This window comes from Camelus bactrianus, chromosome X (genome assembly GCF_048773025.1).
Source record: "Camelus bactrianus isolate YW-2024 breed Bactrian camel chromosome X, ASM4877302v1, whole genome shotgun sequence".
NCBI classification, from domain to species: domain Eukaryota; kingdom Metazoa; phylum Chordata; class Mammalia; order Artiodactyla; family Camelidae; genus Camelus; species Camelus bactrianus.
Genome location: NC_133575.1, coordinates 12,625,385 through 12,640,638, shown reverse-complemented (window position 1 = coordinate 12,640,638; position 15,254 = coordinate 12,625,385). Strand labels below are relative to the sequence as shown.

At 37.9% G+C, this 15,254-nt stretch overlaps 1 protein-coding gene across 8 annotated transcripts in view; it reads right to left on the bottom strand.

Moving 5' to 3' along the window:
* REPS2 (RALBP1 associated Eps domain containing 2) overlaps positions 1-15,254 on the bottom strand; it is a 264,518-nt gene that overhangs the window by 99,973 nt on the left and 149,291 nt on the right. For all 8 annotated transcript variants that reach the window (XM_045516337.2, XM_074358794.1, XM_010954543.3 and 5 more), the window contains 4 exons: positions 15,060-15,195; positions 9,233-9,296; positions 6,921-7,063; positions 2,687-2,781 (listed from right to left, as the gene is read on the bottom strand). In XM_045516337.2, coding sequence (XP_045372293.1) covers positions 2,687-2,781; positions 6,921-7,063; positions 9,233-9,296; positions 15,060-15,195 — 438 coding nt within the window. The remainder of the gene's footprint in view (positions 1-2,686; positions 2,782-6,920; positions 7,064-9,232; positions 9,297-15,059; positions 15,196-15,254) is intronic.

Below are 15,254 nucleotides of genomic sequence, written 5' to 3'. Positions count from 1 at the left end.
TACTAAGTAAAAGAAGCCTGTCATAAAAGACCACATAGTATGTGATTCTATTTATATGAAATGCCCAGAATAAGTAAATTCAGAGACAGGAAATAGCTTCGTGATTACTAGAAGCCAGGGGAAGAGGGGAATAGTAAATGACTGTTAATGGCTACAGGCTTTCTTTTTGGAGTGAAGATGTTCTAAAATTAGACTATAGTGATGGTTCCACAACCGTTAATATACTAAAAACCACTGAACTACATACTTTAGATGAGTATGGTATGTGAATTACATCTCAATAAGCCTGTTTACAAAAGAAAGATCTACTAATCTAAGAAACACTGCTGAAGAGGAGTATAGGTGAAATTACAAACTTTAATTCTTAATGGAAATAAGTACATGATTAACAGCCCTGCTGTCTTTAGACAAAGATGTACTTCTGAGGAAACTTCTCACGACCTGAATCAGCTACAGCTCCATTCACAACAAACACCTACGCGGAGTCATCCCTCATAGGGCTGGTACCAAGATCTATTTAAATTCCATGCATCCATTCCTGAGAGATTAAAAGACTGGTACAAAGAAGAATGAATTAAACAGTTTAGAAAAACATGAAATATATAATCATTAGCTACTAAAATCTGATCTATACTTTTTGAATGTCCAAACCATCAATTAACCTCATTACTTTGCCCCTGAATTGTGTTTATTATATCATTATCTAAACATACCCCACACCCCAAAAAATAAGTTTTATTGGGAAAGAGTGTTTTGTGTGTTTTTCTTTTGCTTTCTTGTTTGAATGGGTCAAAGCAAAGACTAGGTAGCTTTTAACCCACATCACCACACTCCCAGAGGAGTCAGTTAAAGTACAGGTGTCCCTCAGTATCTGCAGGGGATTGGTTCCACGATCTTCCATAGACACCAAAATCCATGGATGCTTGTGTAAAATGGTGCAGTATTTTCATATAACCTATGCACATCCTCCCACATACTTTAAATCATCTCTAGATTACTTATAATACCTAATACAATGCAAATGCTATGTAAATAGTTGTCAGCATGCAGCAAATTCAAGTTTTGCGTACTGAAACTTTTAGGAACATTTTCCCCCTAATATTTGCCTTCCACGGCTGGTTCAATCTTCAGACTTCATAGCCACTTGTATATTTGCTCCTTTCTTTTTAGACAGATGATAAATGACTACATGGGGGGAAAGCCACATGAGTCAGTAATTAATTTCTCCCCCCCAAAAAATGATGTGACTTCTGTGACTTCTATCATTTGTCTCTGTTGGAATGGCAAAGACCATCGATATCATGGCAAGTTGGAATAAAACATTTAACTAGAAAGAATAAGAATTATGAGATTTTTAATAAAACACCTAAAACATCATAATTTTACACAAGCAAGGGGATCCAAAGCAAAAACAAAACAAAACAAAATAAAGAAACAAACAAACAGAACAAAATAGGGCAACTGCCTAAGAGTTGTACAGATGTCTGTCCTGATCTGACAAACTTCTCTGGACACTGTCAACAACCCGAGTCTACCGAGGGCTATGAAAAATGGCTAATATCTTATCTGCTTCACCATCATACGCACTCTATAGAAAAAGAAACTGAAAACGCCAAAACTCTTCAAATGCACATCTATCACTCCTCCTGAAATCACTTTCTCTCTTTCCCACGAATAGAAATCTGCTGAGGAAAGTAACATGGAGGCTGCAAGCCCAAGAAAGAGAAGCAGGGAGGCCAAGAGAGATGTTACAAGAGGGAGAACTACAGAAGTAGGCATGATTGGCTCGGAGAGGAGCCGAGGATGGCATCCACAACACACGCTATAGGCATGAGAGCCTCATGGGAAAGAATAAACAATCACACAGTTAGTTGTAAGACATTTTTTTAAACTGCCTGTATCCTGCCTTGACTTCTATCATCTTGCAATGGTTAGAGGAGTGTAACAGGAGCCTGTGAATAAACCTCCATTTATTAAACATTTCCAGATTTTTTGCAGGATGGGAAGAGCAGATATCTTAAGTAGACATCACAGGAATCATAACGGTGATGATGATGATGATAGTACTGATATTAACAACAGCTATAATGACCTCCAGGTACTGATGCAGACTTCACACCTAAGGACCACTAAGCACTCAGCTAAGCCCTGCATCTATGACCCAGCATTATGGGAATTTCTCTTGGGGAATCAACCAAATCAATCTTCATTTGGTCCAAAAACTAAAAACCCTGTGAGGAAAGGCAGTTTTGAATGTGATTTCGGGCCCTCACATTTAGTTCTCAAACCTCCTCTCAAAACTATTCTGATTCATTATACCAGGTTAATACTCAGCTACTTAAAATACAACTTTACCATGTTTACTTCAGAACTAAAGCTTGGTTCAAGTAAATAACCTGGCTCACATTTTTCTGGCTTAGTTTGGCTATACACAAATTTCACCTCTAGAAGATCAAGAGACTACTTTACTTATTTCACCAAATCTAGTTTTAGGGGGGAAAGGGTGGGAAAAAGATAACTATAGATGTGCCTGGTATCCAGATTTGAAATGCTGAGCTTCAAAGCAAGTACTAAGTATGAAGAGAAAATGTTATGAAAGCAGATTTTCCAGAGTTTGTAAAGAACAGAGGCTAATGGATTTTATTGTACACATGTCCCTACTTATTAACATCTGAAGATCTTTTACCTCCATCCGATTCAAGTCACGGGGTTGTTGGTTTGCTGGCATTGACTCCGAATAAGAATCAAACAACGTACATTCCCACTTGGGCTTAGGAAAGGCTAAGAAGAAACAAAAAGAATACATAAGAGTACATACTATAGTCAGAGTGGTCATTGTTTCCTATCAGCTTTTCTGTGCCTACTAAATATATCAAGGAAATTAGCCAGCTCCGAAATACTAGTGATGGCACTAATCACACGGAGGCAGTATTTTAAGTTCTTTACACATACAACCTGGTACTTCACTCATCCCCATTTTACACGTGATGAGACTAAGGAGCAAGGAAGTTAAGCACCTTACTCAAGGTCATAGAGCCAGCAAATAAAGAGCAGGGACATGAACGGCCAGCAGTCCTACCGGCAGGTCCCTGCCTTCAGCCTTTCACGTTTTAACATAGTCGTCATTTTCCACATGAACCATCACTACCACAATACTTCAGTTTTAAGTATGCTACTAGAAAGATTTTTAAACGGCAGCAACTATGGTGATAGTTTTAATACCATATACATTAACTGAGAAAATACTTCATTTTAGCTATTACTATTGGAAATAGACAAGATTCTACATGTATCGAAGAAAACTTTATGAAATACTCATTTCTTTTGGTTAGCAGGAATAACAAAAATAAAAGCACAAGTTCTTGCTGATTTCCAGCAGTGAAATAAGCATTACACTATGGGTTTCTTCCAACACAGTACAGGGACAGGGGCTGTCAGATGGGTGGCTGAATGGATCAGCGTAAGAAAAGCCATGCTACTGAGTAAGCTAACACACTGAGCACTCACACTATTTCCTAAAATCAGATTCTGTTTCATCACTTTTGTCACGAAGTAAGTTTACAAAAAATATCTCAGCAATTAGAAAATTTATCAATATTCCAAACAGGAAAAGCAGTTTGTGGTAGACAATAAACAGCAGCTACAAATCAAATTTGTCAAGACCAACTACTAAGAAATCAAAATTTTAATGCCATGTTTAAAAAATTTTTTGAATCAAATATTAAAAATAGATCAGCATTGTTTTTAATCTTTTCTCACCCTCTCATCCCCATCAGAGTTTGAAATGCCAACTCCCCTCTGGGTAAAGTACTGGCCACTGAGTAAGAGCAATCACATGCAACAGAGTACAAGTACCTTAAATTGTTCATCTGCTTACTCGGGTCTGAATTTCACTGATAGCAGGTGGGGCAAACCTCGGGCCCTGGTGAGGTGATCTTTCTGAGTATACCTGGTGGTCTCAAGCTTTCCCTGGTAAAAACTCAGCAAAACACTTTTCCAAGCATGCACCGTTCCTCAATTCACCCCAAGAGCAGTTTTAACCAAGAAAAGACTTCTCTTTCTAGTTTACCAATCAGTGATCTGACTAGAATTATATGACTAATGCTTTATCATGAGGGGTTCTTGCTGTGTAGAAAGCTAAGAATTTCAAAAACTACAAATGACATCAATTAACTGTTAAATCTCTCTCCTGCATGTCCCCATCTCTCCACCCCCACCGTCACTTCCCCAGTGCTAGCCTCCCACAGCTCCAGACTGGACTGCTGCCATAACCTGCTCTTCTGGTTTCCACCCTCGACCCTCAAAACCTGCTCGCTGGTCGACAACCAGCATGATCATTTCAAACACCAAATCTGATTGTGTCACTTTCCTGCTTAAAACACATCAACATCACTGCCCGTGATGTGTTTGTTCCCCACCTTGCTCTTTAGCCTCACCCCAGCCCCTCCAGCCACTGCTCCCTGTGAACTTTACATGAGTCCCCAGCTCCCAGCGCCCTCTCAGGGAGGGCCTCTGCAGCGCACCTGCTGTCCCCTCTGCCAGGAGCCCACGCTTCCCCGTTCTTCACTTGCAGCCCTTAGCTCATCCTTCTCGTCTCAGCAAAAACTTTTAAGGAAGTCTCCTCCGTAAAGTGCTGTGTCCTCTGACCACAGCTGGACTTCCGTTCAGAGCACCTCTCTCTGGCTCCAATTACCGGTACAGGACTTTAGCTCAGGTCCTCTAACTGCCGGCAAGTTCCATGATGGTAGGAACGCTCTTTTATACAGCATTCCAACCACAGAGAGTAACACGGGGCCTCTCACACAGTAAGTAACAAATAGATATTTCTAACAAACTATAGGTAAAAATCAATACCAGAATCCACCCAGTCACCTAGATATGAAAATAACAAAAGCCCAGGGGTAAGCCACCAAATTATACAACTTTTCCTTCCAACTCTGCCCTTTAATTTTCACCATTAGGGGAAAATATCAGATACAACAATTCCTGTTTCATTATTTTCTTGAAAATAGGCTTATTTGTGACTGCATGATGGTATCAATCAAATTTATATTCTTCACCAATCCTGTCAAAAATTTGATTATGGCCTCTCGCTTCCTGGCCTTTGGAGACAGTCCACACTCAGTCTATGGAGCATCTACTTTTACTTTAAACTAAGCACCCAACCCTACACCTTGTGGCCTGTCTCTCGCCTTCTGAAATGGCCTGCATTCTGTCTATGGAGTGTACATCTCTCTGAATAAATCGACTTTTACTCAAAAAAAAAAACTGGATTAGATTTTTTTAAAGGCTCCATATAGATCACCTAGAAAAATGCTGGAACAAGATAAGAGCTAAACTTCTTAAAAAGCCAAATAGCATACCATAAGAATGAACCCCAAAAATGAACAGGACCACTCATATTTTGCAAAGTCTAAAAGTACAAAGAAGACCTAAATAGCTCTGGCCATTTTCCTGAGCCATATACAAAACAAACAAACAAACAAAACATGCATGATAAAGCATTTAAAAGTTAACTACTAAAACTTGAGGATTTGCCTAAAATATACTGTCACTGAGTTTGATGGGGTTTTATGAAGTCTCTCATGTTTTTGGTTAGAATTGTATAATTGTTATTTAAGATTAATCCCACAAGCTCTAGAAATGATGTGCAATTCTTGTTTAATTGAAGGGGATGTGATGGATCCTTTGGTTGTTTCTATATAAATGCATGCTGACAACCTCCATAAAAGGCCAAGTAGAAAAAAAAAGGCCAAGAAGAAAGAGAGGCTTCATTCCAAATGAAGGGAGATGCCCCCTGACAGAGATTCTATTTTTTAGACTCCCCTCTACTGCATAATCAAGGCAAAAGCAGCCATTTGAGGCAGTAAAGGAATCAATAAGTTACTTCTCTTTTATTAAAACACTTTTTGCTCAGAGTATTCAGATTTTTAAAAAATTTATTAGTGACTTTTGAAATAGTCCATGAAACATCTGAACACCTAGAAAGTGACTTCTCAAACAAGGAGGCATGACACCTGGCATAAGTTCCAAGGCCATAGTGCATCAGAAGAAGAAAACAGAATTAATCAAAATGGAAAGCTAAGTGTGGGAAAAGGAGATAAAGTTACCCAGGACTTTCCCCAGGGCTTGCAAGAGGGAGAGTGAGTGTATTAAATACAACTAAAGAGCCCAGGAGCAGACCTTGGCCCTTTCGTCAGCTGTCCATCTCCATTAGGGAGAGACAAAGCCCCACGTGACCTCGCTCCTAGAAGAGAGGGTTCCTGGACGAGCCTGCACTAACTTGGTTATGGGGTCTTTATGGCTAATGACATTTTCTTTAGACACTGCTCCCTTTTGCCAATAATCAATAGCTAAGCTCTCATGTTTCAGAGACCCTCCCTAAAAAGTGGGGGCTGATAAAAATGTTTGACTCACCATGACTCTTTCCTATCCAAAGGATCTGGGGATAACTGTTTTAATAACGAGAAAGACAAAGAGAGTTCTATTCCAACTTTCTGGTGTGCTAGAATGTTCTGTATCTTTATCTGATTGCAGTTACATGGGTATATAAATATGGAAAAAGTCGAGTGTACATTTAAGATTACAACCCTTCACACCTATCAACTGCATGCAATTTTTAAACTTTTTCATTAGGTGTAAGAGTCCTAGTTCATTCCACTGCCCAAGGCCACTTGGGGACACTGGGACATGCGTAAAGTCACCACTTGGCTCTACAGAAAGATCGTCCTCTTCATTTTTTATCAGCTGGGGGTTCAGTAGTTGCCCACTCCACAATTTTCATGAAAGGGTAAGTGACCTTGGTTCTAGTCCATCCAGAGAGTACTAGAAGCATCTGGAAACCATTTTAAGAAACAGAAGTTTCTTATAAGGTCTGTATGGAAAATGCCTAAGGTTTAGGATCTATGATGAGGCCTTACCTGCTTGCAGGTACTCCGGCTGCAGAGTTGGAGGCAGGCCCTCAGGCAGTGGGTAGCCGTTCTTCCGGGCCACAATGAGATGAAACGCAGCACAAAACTCAGGCAGGGTCAGGGCTCCATCACAGTCAGCATCACTAAGTTCCCTAAACATAGCAGATGTCATGAGTTCCTAACACAGTGTTAGAGGAAAACTTACTCAGCCTCAAACATGCAAACACAACTCCCAGGCTCTCTGGTGGGGGCTCTGCAGGGTCCCCAAACCCATATAAAATCTCAGGGGGCCATATGGAGGAAGTAAAATTGACAGCACTGTCGTGAGTAGCACTTTATAAATAAAAAAATTTAAATTCTTCAGGTTTTCTCTTAGATCTATATTACAACAGAGTACACAAGACAAAAAAGCATAGCACAAAAACAAAAATGATGCCCAGAATTGCACAGTTAGTTGACACTCATTCGTTGTGTGAAAAGCTCTGGCCTTGGTGCTCAAAACAGTCAGACAAAGGGCTGGCCCTGGCCCCGGCCCTTTTACCGTTGTGCTGGCCAACAGATAATTCAGTTACCCGAGCTCAGATACAAGCGCTTCATTTTTCAGCTGTAAGAAAAAACCTTGAACGTTTCAAGTCACATAAATGTATCAAAAATTTGCGTGAGAATTCCCTCCTGGGAAAATACAAGTAAGCTTAATAAATACTGGTTGAATTATGTTTTCAGATAAAACTAGCAACTAGGGAAGGTTGGAATCAGATAAGATGGAAAGGAAGAAAGGGAGAGCCTTGAAAAGGCTTATCTTCACTTCACCCATTGTTTCCCATGGAAAAGCACAGACCTATTTGCCAACGTAACTAAGACCCCATGAGCTTAGTCTCTTAGGTGCAGAGACAAGTCTACTTGTGTTAGGACAAGTAGAGGAAGGAGACATACACTATCAGAGTAGAAAGGGGTTACTATTTAAAAAAAAAAAAACTATGGAAGGTAAGCTCCGTAACTTTCCTTTACACCCTTCACATCCTCCTCCCCCACCATGAATATTTAGAAAGCACCAGCTCCCCAGGGTGAGGAGCCAGGGAACTGTTCCAAACCTGGATGGAGAGAATACTATAGAGCTTACATGGATATGTCTCTACAAAAAGATAGGATCCCTCATGCCAATGTTAAGACTGGAAATTCTGCCAAAATAGATTATATTCTTTACAAAATGAAAATTTCTCTTTTTTTCCTAGCTTTAAGGCCTAATAAGGCTTGTTGTTCAAAAAACTATGCTGGAATATATTGCTGTAGAACCTAAATTCAGCTCAGAATCCCACATACATCGGCATTCACAAATGTCAATGGAATAGATTTCCAGTAAGATGCACAAAACATAACAAGCAATTTTAAAGTCTATTATAATTTTTTTAAATCCTCATGAAAAAAAGTTTTACTTAAATATTCCAATGCTTTAATTATATATATATAGCAGCATGGTCTCATGGTCTCCCATCCAGTCTTGAGGAAGACTAGCCCACACGCAGCCAGGAGTCTACAGACGCCCTGAGCATTTTCATAAATGCAAACAGAGCCATCTGGACCATCCGGCATAGCCCTTCTGGAGCTGGGGACATAGCCAGCACGGCAGCAAGGCGCAGCGCACACCACAGCTGTAAGTCTGAACTAGGGTCCAGCTGATAAACACCAGCCAAATTTACAAAGCTTGGAGGCAGCTAGAATAGTCAAATTTAACTCAATTCCAAAACACTTGTGGACCTGCTGTTCACCTGGCCTCATAAAATATTACAAAGAATAGCTTCTCAAGGTTCTCTGGTTACTGGCATCACATCAAGTAGAAAAATCGGAAAATAAAATACACAAGATGGGGGAGGGTGTAGCTCAGTGGTAGAGCGCATACTTAGCATGTACAAGGTCCTGGATTCAATCCCCAGCATCTCCATTAAAAGAAATAATTAATAAATAAACCTAATTACCTCCCTAACAGAAAAAAAAAATTAAAAAAAAAAAATACACCGGCTGCAGATTCTCATACATTCACACAACTGCTTAGACTGAAAAGGGATCTAGATGAGAATAATAATTAGGAAATTACCTTTAAAATAAGAGCTAATACAGTGCACGATATGTGCCAGACACTGTTCACTGTGCTTTTCATATAATAACATATTTATACTTCATAGCAACAGAAATCTAAGTTCTATTCATTCTCTTAGTCTGTTTAAAACAATATTCAAAAGATTAGAGTTTTAAAATGCAAAAATAGGAGCTACGGGATGGCTATGTATAACAGTATGATACTATGTGCCATTAATTGTACTTACCATATATAGGAGAGTTCTGGAATGGAAAGCTTTGATTTGGTGAAGAAGTTCTTGGCCACAGAACCTGTAAAGAGCCATTATTTAAATAAATCATTAATTACTTATCTAGAGCAGCTTTTATATTTCTATGAAAATGAATCACCATTTTTTTCATTCAGCAATTCCTACCATATAATCACATATCTAACATTTATTCATCAAAGCAATTACAAATCACATGTCTAAAAACAACATATGAACAGCTTTTTAAAGACTATGTAATTTAGAATAGGGCAAAAGAAGCAATAACATAATAGCTATAATGACATGAAAACTATATAAATTCCTTCTTCGTTTTTCCGAAAATCTGCAAAATTTACTAAAATTTCAAAAGATATAAATCAAAATTATTAAAGTAAAAATCTGTCGAGCACTTTTAATGAAAGGATGCAAAAGTAAGACACAATCATGGGAGAAAGGGGAGCAAAAATAAGAAGACTAACACCATTAAGTTCATCATACTAGAGATAAGACAAACATCTTGGGAAAGAGTTTTGGTGAGATTTAAGAGTTCTTGGTGGCTCTTCAAGAATCACATCCAGGAACCTCTTACTACTTTTTATATTCACTGCAAATTTACCAATATCAATGGAAATCAGATAATCATTCCATTTTACGTGTTACATACCTGCAAGTCCCAAATGCACTTAAAATGTTTAGACTCAATCCTTATTTAGATTGAATTTCCTTTACTTTCAGCTCTCAAAACACCTTCACAATTCAAAAGCCTCAATTCTAACACAAAGAATAGTCAAATCAAAGCCCCAAGGTCTACTCTAAAGTGATAAATTCAAAGGTCTTTCCTTAGTAATCACAGGTCTTCTAACTAGCCATAAAACAATGGATTATAATGGACCCTAAAGCAGGCTTATTTTCCTTTGATAGATTAAGGATCAAAGGCAAAGTGCCCTATAAACCAGTGAGCCTTCTCCCCAAAAGCATCCTAGAAATAATGCTGACATAAGACTGCTGGTCTTTAATGCAGCCACCTTGTCAAATACTTGTCAGAAATTTCTTGAAAGCCTATTTACCAGCTATTTTATAGATATAAAGGCATTCTCCCCTCATTTCATTCTTCTTTCTCCCGGCCGATCTCCTTTCTTCAAAGCACAATAGGCTCAAACCCAGCGCTAGAGATCTGGCCTGGCCTTCACACAGAGAGGTTACGTAGGGCCACCAGGGAAACTGCGGGCCAGGGAAGGGTGCAGGTGAGAAAGCCCAGGGCGCCCCTCATGGCTGCCGACAGAAGAGCAAACCGTGAGCTGGAATCCGAACCCCCGCCCCACCCCCAAGCAAAGACTTGAAGTAATCCCAGCAGAGGATGAGGTGAATTAATGATTGCACATTCACACAATCGAGGAGTACATTGCTATAAAAGGAAACGAGAAATATTTCCACATATGACTACAGAGTAATTACCAGAATATACTGTTCAGTGAAAAAAGCAAGAAGGAGAAAAGTATAAATAGTATGCTACCATTTATCTAAGAAAATATGGAGATAAGAATACATATGCATATATAGAAATACACATGGACATGTATTTGCTTTTATTTTTAAGAACAGACAAATAAGTCATAAAACAAGATGGTTACCTATAGGAGCAGGGAAGGAACAGGGTACAGGAGACAGATAGAAACTAGACTTTTTTGAATGTAGCTTTAGACTCAACTTTAGAACCATGTAAATATTTTATAGAAGTAAAAAATTAAATTTTAGGAACACGATCTATAAAAATTGAAATCAAAACAAATAAAACTGAAAAGAACAAAGTTGTAGAACACCCACTATCCAATTTCAAAACTTAATATAATAATCAAGACATTGTGGTACTGTCATTAGGCTAGTCATGTAAGTCAGTGAAACAGAATTAACCAAGAAATGAACCTTCATATTTATAGTCAATTGAATGTTGACAGGGATGCTAAAACAATTAAATGGGGGAAAAACGTTTTTTCAACAAATGGTGCTGGAACAACTGGATACTCACATGCAAAAGAATGAATCTGAACTGCAACTTCATACAGTACACAGAAATTAACTGAAACTGTACCAAAGACTTGAGTGTAACAAATAAAACTATAATATATATATATATATATATATATATATATTCCTTCTTAAAGAAAAATAAAGATATAAATTTCCATGACCTCACATTAAGCAATGATTTCTTAGATATGACACAAAAAGTACAAGCAACAAAAGAAAGAACAGATAAACTGGACATCAAAATTAAAAACTTTTGTGCTTCATAAGACACCATCAGGAAAATAAAAAGACAAGCCAGAGATTGGGAAAAAATATGTGCAAATCATATGTCTGATAAGGGTCTTGTATCCAGAATACACACAGAACTCTTATCCACTCAACATTTTTTTAAATAGCAAAGGATCTGAACAGACATTTCTCCAAAGGATATATACAAAAGGCCAATAAAAGCATGAAATGATGCTCAATGTCATTATTCATCCACAAAGAGATACCACTTCATGTTCACTGGGATGGCTATAATCAAAAGATAGTAACAAGTGTTGACAAAGATGTAGAGTAATTAGAACCCTCATACACTGCTGGTGGCAATGTAAAATGGTGCAGTCACTTTGGAAAACAAGTCTGACTGATTCTCAAATGGTTAAATATACTTAACCATATGATCCAGCAATTCCACTCCTAGGTATACACCCAAGAGAAATAAAAACATACATTCCACACAAAAACTTGCACAAAAATGTTCATAGCAGCGTTATTATTAACAGCCAAAAAGTGAAAACAATCCAAAAGCCAATCAACTGGTGAATAGATAAATTAAACGTGGTATAGCCATATGATGAAATTATTCAGCCATAAAAAGGAATGAAAATCTGGCATATACCAAAACCTGGATGAGCCTTAAGAACATTATGCTAAGTGGAAGAGGTCACACACCAAAAACCACATATTATTACAATTTCATTTACATGAAGAGCCCAGAATAGGCAAATCTATATAGAGAGAAAGTAGTTTCATGGTTACCTAGGGTTGGGGGGTGGGGAGAGCAGGAATGGGGAATAATTGCTAATAAGTGGTTTATTGGGGGGTGTTCTAAACCTAGGTTGTGTCTATACTAAAAACATTTAATTGAAAACTTCAAATAGGTGACCTTTATGGTATGTAAATTATATCTAAATAAAGATTTTTTTAAAAAGAGACATCACAGTCTATTCAGGCAATAGAAACAGAAGCAAAAGTAAACAAATGAGATCTAATTAAACTCATAAGCTTTTGCATAGTGAAGGAAACCATAAGCAAAATAAAAACAACAACCTACAGAATGGGAGAAAATATTTGCAAATGATGCAACTGACAAAGGCCTAATTTCCAGAATATATAAATAGCTCATACAACTTAATAACAAAAAAAAACCCAATCCAAAAATGGGTAGAAGACCTAAACAAGCAATTCTCCAATAAAGACATACAAATGGCCAATAGGCACATGAAAAAATGCTCAATATAACTAATTATCAGAGAAATGCAAATCAAAGCTACAATGAGGTACACCTCACACCACTCAGAATGACCATCATTCAAAAGTCCATGAACAATAAATGCTGGAGAGGGTGTGGAGAAAAGGGAGCTCCCCCTACACTGCTGGTGGAAATGGAGTTTGGTGCAGCTGTTATGCCAAACAGTATGGAGATTCCTCAAAAGACTAAAAATAGAATTACCACATGATCCAGCAATCCCACTCCTGGGCATATATCCAGAGGGAACCTTAATTCAAAAAGACACATGCACCCCAATGTTCATAGAAGCACTATATACAGTAGCCAAGACATGGAAGCAACCTAAATGTCCATCGACAGATGACTGGATTAAGAAGCTGTGGTATATTTATATAATGGAATACTACTCGGCCATAAAAAAGAATAAAATAATGCCATTTGCAATAACATGGATGGACCTGGAGATTGTCATTTTAAGTGAAGTAAGCCAGAAACAGAAATAAAAATACCATATGGTATCATGTATACGTGGAATTTTAAAAAATGAAAAAAGAAGACACTAATGAACTCATCTACAAAACAGAGACTCAGACTTAGTAAACGATCTTATGGTTACCGGGGGAAATGGGGTGGGAAAGGATAAATCTGGGAGTCTGAAATTTGCAAATATTAACTACTATATAAAAATGGATAAAAATCAAATTTCTTCTGTATAACACAGGAAATTATATTCAATATCTTATAGTAACCTTTAATGAAAAAGAATATGAAAATGAATATGTGTGTGTGTGTGTGTGTGTATATATATATATATATACACACACACACACATGACTGGGACATTATGCTGTACACCAGAAACTGACACATTATAGCTGACCGTACTTCAATAAAAAAATAAAATAAAATAAAAAAGAGAAATCAACTAATTGCAGGATATGAACTTCTCTTGGCCTTGACAAACTAAACTTTTTAAAAAGGTATTTGTGAGACAATCAGGGAAATCTGAACAATAAGATGATGATATTAAGTAATTTGTGAGGTTTTTGTGGGGTTTTTTTTCACATGTGCCAATGAACTGTGGTTATGTTTTTAAAAGAGGCCTTATCTTTACAGATACATTCTGAAATATTTTCAAGTGAAATCATCTGGTACTTCCTTCAAAATCAGCTGGGTTGAAAGAGGCTAGAAATAAAACCAAATTGTTAGAACTGAGTGATGGGTACATAGGGGTTTCTTACACTAACCACTCTAGTTGTGTCTATATTTGAAATTCTGTGAAATAAAAAAGTTAAAAGAAAATAAATACATTCCTAACAACAATCTATTTGTATTTGGTTAAATAACTGCATACATTGTGAAGAAACTCACTTAAGCAGTGGGTAAGGTTAGCAAGTACTAATCATATACAATCTGGGTTTCTACTTTTCTTCTAAACCATGTTATCAAAATTAATTTGTTGTATCTACAATATTCTGCCTTCAAATAAAGCAATGACCACCAATCAGAAAACATTTGCATTAACACAAGTATATTTCAACTACACACACGCCTTATTTCACGAAAGAAAATTAATCTTAGTCCCCACTTCAGTAGGTCAGGTTACAATTATCAAGGACATATTGTTATTTTTTACAGTTGAAGTATAAAACGAAAGTTTTCGACTTTTTCTTCCAGACTCTACTATTCACTGTTTAGTCTTCAGCCGAGTAAAATGTAGGCACACGGGAATTAAATCAATTCCTCTCTGTCTGCGTTTTACATGAGAACTCAATAGGAATATGTATTTCTGAAGATAACCCAGAAGAACTAACATGAGGACATAAAAATGCTGGCCAACGTTCCTCCCATATTTTCTCTCAGAAAAAGCCAGAGGAAAAAGACTTGCGCCAAAGCAAATGAGCATGAATTCGAACTCCAAGGTGCAGCTAACACAGAGACAGCAGCTCTCTGCGAGGTGCCCCTGCATCCTCACTCTAACACTGACAGTTAAAGGTGCTGCCCGGTCGCCATGTTCACTTTAGGAACTGCTCCGGCTAATCAGGCGCAGGGTCCAGACCAGGCTTCTCCAAATTCCCGTTCAACCCCTTTGAAAAGGAAACCTCATTTTCCAAATATCACTGCCAAGTGTTTTTCTTCGTGGTTGATAGTTGATAAGAAACTCAACCTCGGAGAAAAACAAACTGAAGTCACAGAAGGTTGTCGTGCTCATTTTGTGTGAACTATTTCTCAGGCAGTGCACTGTTATTTACAGGAGACAACAAGCTGGGACCCACATTCACCCCTGGACGACTTCGTTACCTGAAATGAAGGAACTCGGGTCGGGCTGAAGGGATCGGAACTGGTTGACATAGTACTCGCGCTGCTCTTCTGTTATCCTCCAGGGTTCATCCGGGTAATTACTGTGGTCCTGCAGTTCTCTCTCCACTGAAAAGGACTGTAAAAATAAATAAATAAGCAATGCTCAGAGAATCTGTCTTTCATGAAACCAAGTAG